This window comes from Manacus vitellinus, unplaced genomic scaffold, assembly GCF_001715985.3.
Source record: "Manacus vitellinus isolate BGI_N305 unplaced genomic scaffold, ASM171598v3 scaffold_18_pilon, whole genome shotgun sequence".
NCBI lineage: Eukaryota > Metazoa > Chordata > Aves > Passeriformes > Pipridae > Manacus > Manacus vitellinus.
In genome coordinates this window covers 10,452,428-10,462,272 of record NW_021939324.1, presented here as the reverse complement: position 1 = coordinate 10,462,272, position 9,845 = coordinate 10,452,428, and the positions used below count along the sequence as shown (strand labels likewise).

Sequence of the window (9,845 nt, the reverse complement as noted above, 5' to 3'; positions counted from 1 at the left end):
AGGAGGAACAGTTTGCTCCCATTACTGCCAGGTACCACTCTCAGAAAACATAACAATCACACCTTGTGCCTCTCTCTGAGCTAGGACACAGCTTTGGTCCTCTGCTGTGCTTGTGCTTCCTAGAGCTTGTCAGGCTAACATTCCTCTTCTGGGTCACCAAAGGCCTGGAAAAAATTATTGTATATTTGTGTATCCCTGCCTCCACATATCAGCAGGACATCTGAACAAAAACTCCGGAAGAGTGTACTGCAGGAAATTCCTCCATGTGGAGGTGTAAGCAACCTTGGAAAACCGAATTTCTGCCCATAATAGTCCATGGTTTTACAGTAAAGTGTGTCCAAAATTTTAATTTCCAGAAAACTGCACATGACTTAGGAAGTTTAACCAGAATGTTAAAAGAGCTCTTCAGAAAAAAATACAACATACTAATTCTTTGCCAACTCTTTGAATGTATTTATTTATGTTTGGATTTGTGTAAGGAAGTCTCATGCTATAATTTTTTTATTAAAAACATGTCATTAGAAATAAATAGTACATTTATAGTCATAAATAAACCAGTAGTTTTTAAACACACTAATGCTGGACTTCCTCTTACAAAACTGGAAGTGTATTTCACCATCTAATTTTTTTTGTTTATACCTGATATAAAAGAATAAAGTTGCTGCCTGAAGTTTGTGGTTATATACCACAAACTGAGGGTTTCATACCTCCTCAGACTAGGGCTTGTGCCTATTTTCCTAAAAATATTCATATGGGAAACATACGCTTCTATTCTTGCTATCGATTTTGGATGTGGTAAATGAGCACAGAAAGAATATAACCATAATAGCAAAGATTAATATATTTGTTGCTTTTTCCTGCTTGCTTATGGGAATGACTGATTTGTATGAAAAAAGAAATATGCTTATAGAAAGGCTCAATAATACTAGCTGGTTAAAGGAAAAAATAAACTGTTTTAATTCCCCAGAACCTTATTTTCATTAGCTATGTGAAAATACATGGCCTGGTTTCTCAGATACTAGGAAAGCAGAATTCCTCAATGCTGTTCTCCTTTCTCGTTTCTGTTTCCTGCAGATCAAGTTGATGATACTCAAATGTCACACGGTTGATGTGTTTGCCGCTGGAGACCATTCGCAGCACGGTGTTGTCACAGCCAATCTTCATTTGGGCTAATTAGGGAAGCGAGATATAAAGGAGATATAAAGATACACTTACATGAGAGAGAGGGCAGGAAAAGAGATCTATAAATTGGGAATTATAAAGCACTGATGCATGCAATTTCAGAAATACAGCAAATTTGTGTGTAGTAATGACCTGCCAGTCGTGATATTGCTGATTAATTTTTGTATTTGTTAGTTCTGCTTTACAGTGCTTGGGTTTTTAGTAAAGCACTGTAACCTTCACTCGTGCAAATGACTCTCCACATCTATGTGCTACTGTTAGACGCCATGAGTGATGGGTAAGGATAACGGCACTTTATCCCAGGGATAACCAAAATTAGCAATATTGAAATGTTTCCCGTTAGAGGGATGAGTGTGTTTGTTCATAAGGACATTCTTCACACTAACAAAGGCATGTGAGAGTCCCATCAAGACAAATTCAAATGGAAGTGCCCAGCATATTGTCTCTGAGAGAAAACAAGTATCACTAAGCACTGCTTTAGATGAGCCATTTGAGTAGGGGCTTGGCAAAGCCTGTTTCATTTGGGGAACTTGGAGTTCTTTCCTCATGGCTGGAGAAATCTGGTGTGTCATTGAAAAAGCAGGGGCTCTTGAGATGGAATTTCATTTCCTTCACAAAATATTTTAATCTCATCTCAGTGCTCAGCATTTGATTAGCACCAGCACTTGCCAGTTAAGTCTTTGAACAGTGCCTGCACTGTTAAGTTGTGGTGTGATGAAAGGCAAGGGAGACCACAGGGGTGAAGTACCAGACATGTTCCTGCTCTCTAACTCTGTGTAAATGCCACTTGTCTGGTGCCCCACTGATACTCCTGAGGTATGACAGGTGTGCCACAGGGGTTTGTCTATCACATCACTACCAGACTTTGTAGTCTGCTGTTGAATATTATAGAAGCTGGGAATTCTTATTTTCATGGGGAGAAGTCACTGACCTGTCATGATAGTGAAGCAGATTAAGAGACCATACAGGGTTCAAAGCAGAGAATGAGAGCTCTAAGGCTTTTGGGTTATATGTTACACCTGTAGCAGAAAAGAAGGCTCTGGAAACACTGAGTAAGTGAGAGAAAAGCTCCTTAAATGAGAATGTAACCACTCTTCCCTCCTTTGTTGTGAATTTCCAGACTCATTTATGTGCTGACATTCTAATAATCATATTTGTCGTAGGAGAAGCATTTTTAAAATATGTATAATTTAACCTTATAATCATTACAGCAGGGCAAGGTGGTCATGGTAACACACAGCCAAACCACAGATTTGAATAGCTTTAGGTCACATGTTCTGCTAGATGTGAAGTTCACCAGTCTAGCAGGAAATCCAGGTTGCAGGATTGGGATGGGGGGGTGGAATGGGTGTCTGCATATCTTATTCTGGTTAATTATTTTATCATGTGGAGTTCTTACCAGACCCATGAAAGGAGTGACAGAGGTCAGCTAGTGGAAACATCTTGGATGGGTCTAAGCCAGCTCCTCCTAGAAGCTCTACAAAATCTCCCACTCCTGCACAGCCTACTGATGGTTTCTAAAAAGGCGAAGGCTAAAAGTTATTTATCATTTTTCTTCAAAATGTAGCAATTCTCTAGATACAATTGCAGCCAACAGTAGGTTATAGAAATCCCCTTTGCTCAAACCTGTGTGAAATCAGTTTCTCATCCTGAGTAATACTCTTTTGATTTGACATTAGTAAGTTAATTTCCTTAATTAATTCCAAAGAAAGACCTAAGTAGGCTCTCAAAATTACTGACGAGTAGTTAAGGTGGTAATTCAACTGCTTTTAGTGCAGATAAGCAATCTGATTCTGGAGGTAATCAAATTAATGCAGTTAAGGGCTGCACGCGAACACACATTCAGCAGGCAGACAGGAACTTCAGTTCCACTATGCCATACTCATTCCTGAGCAATAAGTCTTCTAAAATGCACCGTTGTGGCAAAGGTTAATTAAAGTAGGAATTAACCAAAAGGGTAGTTTTGCATGAAAACAGGAGCTCACTGTATATTGGACCCACAAGTACATGGACATCTTGAGCACCTTTGGGCTGTCACCTGCTATTTAGATGCCTGATTTCTTTACCTTCCTTTGCAGTTGTCCCATTTCTGCCCTTCTCTGAATAATTCAACTAATTCTCTTGCCCATCTCTCAAAGCCCGGTTTGCTCATACATTGGCAGTCCCCATGAAGGACCTAGGCTGCCAGACTCACTGGCAGGACAAAACAAACCTTCTTGCTCTATTCTTCTGGATATTTTGGAATTGGCACATTCTTAGACCTCCCAGGCACAGAGTATCACCAACAGCTCTTGTCCTCTCCTCTGTATTCTTCACCAAGAACCAAATGTTGTGGCCAAACCCCAGATCAGAGCAAATGGAGCAGAGGATGCTCAGCATGCTGAGCAGACAGTCAGTTCTGAGCACATTTGTATTTTCTCCATGCTAATACCTTACTATCTAATTTGTGTCTCCTTTCTCTCTTTAGAGCAGTTGCTGCTTTCATTAGTTTAAATACAGACATGCTCCTTTCTTTATAATGAAATTCTTACCCTTTGTTAGGCAAGCAGTAGTTACATGCACTAATGGTACTTTGCATAATTTGTTTGCCACTGCAAGATTACAGAGACAATAGAGATAGAGACAGACCCAACTCTCCTCTCTGGGGGAAACCAGAGCCCTCAGCGGGCATCCAAGTGGTCTGGAGCACACATGCCTTAGGAACCAGTGCCATAGGCTATTCCTGCTTAACGCCCTCCCTCTCCTGCACCCAGAAGATTGCACATGGTAGTAACTTATTAGGAAATAAAGAACTTACCTTTAAAAAGAGGCCATTTAAATGTCCTAGGATAAGATCAGATATTTTTATCACAACTGGGTAGATTATTGAGAAGCTGCAGTTTCTATGCTGGTGAGGAATGACCATGGTAAACCTTCCTGAAGGAGTCTGAGAGATGACGTTGCAAGCTGGGACACAGAAGAAGGTACAAGAGTTACACTGAGTGCAGCAAAATGATGTACTTACAGTGCCAAAAAAAACCAGAAGTGATTTAATTACTAAGAGTTACAACCAAGTGCTGAAAAATATGCATATATCATTTTATGGGGTTCTTGCATAAAATTTGTTCCTTAAAACTTCCCTTCCCATTTTTTACTCTGTAACATGAAGTCTGACAGAACTTGACGGTGAAGCAATCAATGGGAGAGCTCACACCCCAAATCCATACGTCAGGGGCTTGTGCTGTCAAGGGCTCATACAGTTTGCCAGTTTGAAGGAGGCTAAATGTGGGTGGAGGGCTTTGTTTAGCTTTGACAGGTTATTGCCTGATACTGTCAGCAATCCCCTAACTCCAATTCAGCTCCTCTTAGCCGGAGCTCCTTACCCTGCAAAATACCTCGTTGAAACGAGAGTGTAACTTTAGGTTCAAACTTAAAAAGGGAGTAACTTATCATCTATGTATGTAGCCCAAGGGATCCTTGACACAGACCTGAGGGCCTGCAGCTGCTTTAGCAGGACAGTCAAGGACACCAGCCACTGCACAATAATCATATCCGCCAGACTGGGGACCCAGTTTGCAGGCTCATGTCTGAATAATCTGGATTAAGGACAAGGCAGACATGCTGTAACCTTTTGTCTTTTTTTTTTTGTCTTTTTTTTTTTTTGTCACTTTGCATAGTAAGGCAAATAAATCAGACTAGTCTGAACAATAATTGTTAAATGTCCTGTCTCCTCTTGAAAAAACAATGCACGTGAAGCACCGGAATAGGTTGCCCAGACAAGTTGTGGGTGTCCCACTGCTGGAGGAGTTAAAGGCCAGGTTGGATGCAGCCCTGGACAACCTGGTCTAGGGGGTGGCATCTCTGGCCATGGTTGTAACAAGATGATCTTTGAGGTCTCTTTCAACCCAAGCCATTCTATTATTCTATGATTATTTGTGCCTTGTCAGCTCACAGGCTTGTGGAACATGAAAATAAATCCTTGTGATCATATATCATTCATAACTATCACATAATTATTTGATACATTGTTTTTACTGTTGACCTTTTTCAAATATTTTTACTGTGCTGTTCACCCAGATCTAGAAATTGCTTAACTCTCTAAATTAATACTATTTGTTCTACCCAAATGTATTGGAACATGCCAATATTAGATTGGGAGAGATCTTATCTGAAAGAAAGAGCCTTATGGTCCTGTATATTGAAGCCATGCCTGTGTTATCTCTTAAGCTTTTTTTCTTTTTCTTGTGACACACACTGAGCCTGAGTCAAATCTGCAGGTATGTGTGGCTCTGCTGGGCTTAATGGAGCTGTGTTAATGCAGATAATGACAGTGAGAGAATTCAGTGCAAACCAACACATTCATTTTGCTTCCAGCCCCAAATGCAAGCCCCTTTGATGATATAAAATGCAGACTTACGAAAGAGATTGGGATTTTTCTTGATTGTGACAGTAAATCCATTGCCTGGCTGATGAATCCTGAAGAAGATCATTGCTACGTTCTGTGATGACCTGATGCTCCGCTGAATGTTTCCACTTTCACAAAAGTCTACATATCTCTGAGAAGCAGTGAGGGGATGGTCCAAGGAACTTGGAAATTTCTCTCCTTTGAGTATCCAGCCATCAAATACCTACAGGGATTCAATAATTGAAAACAGTGCTTTTGCTTATTGCTCTGTTAGCAGAGGATAAAAACATTAAGTATGACAGGCACTTTTATTTTGACACCAAGACAGCCTCTTCAAAGCCACCAGCTGAAAACAAAAAGTCTTTGTATTTATTGATTTTCTAGCATTTAACTAATTATTCATGCTTCAATTGGTATTTAGGAAAGGGATACATAAAACTTTTAATGCTGTCTTTATTTCCTTCAAGTAACAATTTTAGTTATCTTTTTTTTTCAGGGAAGTATCTCTTTTTGCTTCAGCATCATCACATTTTTTTATTTTTTACTATTGCAATTTCATTGTTACTATGAAAAATGTTTGATGAGCTTGATTTGGAAGCCACAAGAAATATGAGCACTGTGAGCACTGTGAGCATTATATCTACTGATCTGGCCTGTAATTTTCCACAATCCGTGTTTGACAGCTTGTCATTAATGGTCCCAGGGGCCTTCCAGAGGTATTAGAGTACAATAAAACCTTGCAGAGGAATTATTGGCAGAGGTATTGTTCTTATCTGCATCTGCTCTTTCACCTTATGCTAACCACTAGAAAGCAGAACAAATGCTGCATACTTGGCTGGACGCTCAGCATTGACCTCTACAAATCTTTCCTTCACAACAAAACAGTAGCAATTTCCCCTCACCATGCTCAGAGAAAGGTGTAGAAATATGTCTTAGCTCTAGCATAGTTACACAGTTGCCTGCCTTGCTGTTTCAATTTCCTCCTAGCTGCACTCACATGGTAATTCCTTCTATGTGCCAGTCAACAGTTCCAAAACTCAAGAACCAGATTCTGCCATTCCTTCAGTCAGTAATCCTAGTGTGAGTATGTGGGACTTCCTGATGAAAAAACATCAGGATCGGTCTCTGAATTTGCCAGCACTGCAAATTTCTGAAGTAAAGAAGTGCAGGTGCTCAAATTACACCAGACAAAAGCTGCATGTATAAATACAGAAACTTGGGACACCATGGCCAAAGAAAGTAACACTGTCTTTGACAATCAATATAGTGTCAATGATCTCGGCATTTTTTTAGCCTCCATGAGAGATGGTAAGTCTGGGTACAAAAGCCTTGGACCCACAAGAGGCTGAAGTCAGCCTTCCTGTAGCCATGTGGGGAGAGGAGCAGGATTTCCCAGGGTAAAGTGAGCAGGGGAACAGTACCTCTCCAAGAGCAGAAGACAAGTAAAGGGCTAAAGGGAAGCCTTCCTCCTCCTCCCCATCCTGGAGCTTAGCTCACCACTAGATGGGATGGGGTCTATGCTGTGCCTGGCCACGGCAGAGCAAAGGGCAAAGTGCAAGGTGAGGGGAGCAGCTGGGGACCATTGAGCCCTCCCTTCTCTCACAGACTGAGTTCAGATCTTGGACAACACTCCTGCATGCCAGAAAAATGGGCTGGTAAAGTTTTTTGATACTCTGAGTCATGGACCTCTTTCTGTTTAGAGTACACGTCCTGAAAAGCTCTACCAGGTGAATTTTAAAGCCTGCAATGATCCACTCACTAATAATCTGATGCTAAGTGACCTGTGAGCAGAGATTCCAGAGCAGTAAGGGCTGTTCAGAGACCTGTATCATTATCTGCAGGGCTTCTGTGATTCACAGTGCAGTGAGAAAACTCTCCTAATAGGGCTGGCAGGCTTGGCTCATACTGATCAAACCTTTCAGCCAGTCTGCCATGTATGGACACTCAGGAGAGGTTCTTCTGGAAAAGTTCAGAAGAGCTGGTGCTGCAGTTTGGAGAGCTATCCTCATCCTGCATCTGACTTGGCTTTAGAGGGATGGTGATGAAAGGACACATATTCTGAGTGGCTCAGGGAGGAGAAGGAGCCATCCCAGAGATGGCTGCTTTATGGCAGCCTGTTCTGCACACACAAACACACATACACACACACACGTATGCATACATATTTGCCTGCCCCTTGCGCATAGCAAACCCCTCACGAGCCAGATGATAGCAAGGAAGAGGAAGCACAGTGAGACTTTCAGATTCTTACCTTCAGGAAGTCACCCCCTTGGCAGTCGATGTTCACAAAGTCGTACTCTACTGTGATGAGCTCCTCAGGCTCCCCGATGAAGAAGGTTGCGCAGTGCAGCTGTGGTTGGTCTGCGGTGAAGGTGAACTGCCCCTCTATACTCAGCATGTCAACGCACCCTGGAGAAGCAGGGACATGGGGCTACTGCCTCTGCCTGCTCTGTAGGGAGACTCAGTGACAGCTCCCACAGTTCAGGGAAGGAGAGGGATAGCCGAGACCCCCCTACACTGAGACCTAGCTGGCAGTGAGGATAGGGAGAGCCAGCTGAAACAATTAGGACCCTGCCCAGCATCAGAGGATAAATAGTAACTTGCATGTGTGAGCACAAGTGTGTGACAGCAGGATGAAGGGGGGGGTGGCATGTCAAAGCATCTCTGAGCAGAAAACTCTGTGTGTGTATGTGCACAAGTGCACAAACACTCTATTCCTTCAGATTTCTCGCTTATCACAGCTGTTACATCTGCCCCATCCCTTGGCAACGTGACCCTCCCCAGGGACATGGATGTAGAATCCCCATCCAGCTCCCATTATTTGGGACCATTAACAGTGAGCCTCAACCCTCTGCTTCAACCACAGGTTTTCTGAGATTTTAACACTTTGTCCTTCTTTTCCCTGGCCTTGCAAAAAGCTCCTGCACCTTTGTCACTCCCAATTAGCCCCCTTCCCCTCCCTGAGTCCTGAGGTCCCTCCAGGACTCTCCTACCCACCAATGGTTCCTACTAGAGCATCAAGAAAACTCACGGAGTGACCGTCGGTAGATCTGTCCTGCAGACAGCTCTCGCTTCAGATCTTCACTGAGGAGTAGGAAGGGCTCATCTTCACCACCATCCCTCACCTGGTGAAAGATGGAGGGCAAAAAGAGTATGGGGCAAAGTGAAATGCAGCCCCCTTCCTGCACCTTTGAAGAACAGGCACAGCACATTAAATCCCTTCTCCAGAAGCAGTGCTGCTATGGAAGAGCTCAGTCAGAAAGCTGCCAACCTGCAGCAGAGGAGAAATAAACCTGGCACCTTAGAGGTGAGCCCAGCAGCTAAGTGCACAGTGAATCTCTTAAATCCTCAGCAAAAATGCTGATGATAAACAAATGGAGAGGGAGTGCAGGACACATGGGATTGTTGCATTAAATGTTACCCAGATGTAGGTTTAATGCAGGAGAGGTGAGATTAGGAGGGGAGAGAGAAAAAACCCACAATGTTTGAAAGCCAAGAGTACAAGTTAGAAGACAGCAGTTAAAAGCACAGAAAGGTGTTTTAGTCATCAGCTGTATTGCTCACCTCTAGGTATCTGGTTTCCCCCTTGGAGGCTGCCAGGAAGATGAGAACGAGGTGGCACTGAAACTGGAAAGCAGACGGCATGCTGACACCTCTTCTGGCGGCCCTCCCTCTCTCTGTGGCCAAATTTCTCCCTGTTTGTGCCGGTAGGCAGGAGCCGCTGGGGTGTCTTGGAGTGACTCTTTTTATAGAGCTGTTGGGAGGGGAGGCACTTGGTCCCCGTACTGATAGGGTAACCCATGGTAACTGAATTCCTCCTGCAGTGACATAGTACGTGGGCATGACGAGGGTCCAAATCGCAGCCACAAATTTTCAAGCCAGTCAAATTCCCCTCTCTGACAGATGTCTTTTCTACTATACCGTCTGGTGGAGCTGAAAAGCTCTGCGGAAGAGAGCCCATCCCCGGGCAGACGGGGACTCATGTGTGTTTATTTGCGGTTACTCCAAAGTGATGAATGAGGAACATTCTTCCCTTCTTCTATTCTCCTGCTTCCCAGTTCCAGGGCATTTCAGACCTGCAGGGCTCCCTGTCTCCCTCCTGCTGCTCCATGACACGCAGCTCTCTGCAGCCCCCATGTCAGGTGCTTCCCACTGGCCAGGCCTGGGTGGGCACCCCTGCATCCCAGGCAGGTTTGCAGCCTGGGCCAGCATCCCTCCAGGGCTCTGCAGCAAGTACACAAGCAAAACCAGACAGCTCTCTTCGTCAGAGATGGCTTTC

At 43.5% G+C, this 9,845-nt stretch overlaps 1 protein-coding gene across 1 annotated transcript; it reads right to left on the bottom strand.

Moving 5' to 3' along the window:
• Positions 1 to 436: 436 nt before the first annotated feature.
• Positions 437 to 9,269, bottom strand: CRHBP (corticotropin releasing hormone binding protein). Its single transcript, XM_029959012.1, is given in 7 exon segments — positions 437 to 1,169; positions 2,582 to 2,699; positions 3,980 to 4,128; positions 5,579 to 5,789; positions 7,818 to 8,004; positions 8,594 to 8,691; positions 9,131 to 9,269. Coding segments are annotated over 7 exon segments (1,002 nt in total). The 5' UTR covers positions 9,212 to 9,269; the 3' UTR covers positions 437 to 1,011.
• Between the last annotated feature and the right edge of the window lie 576 nt (positions 9,270 to 9,845).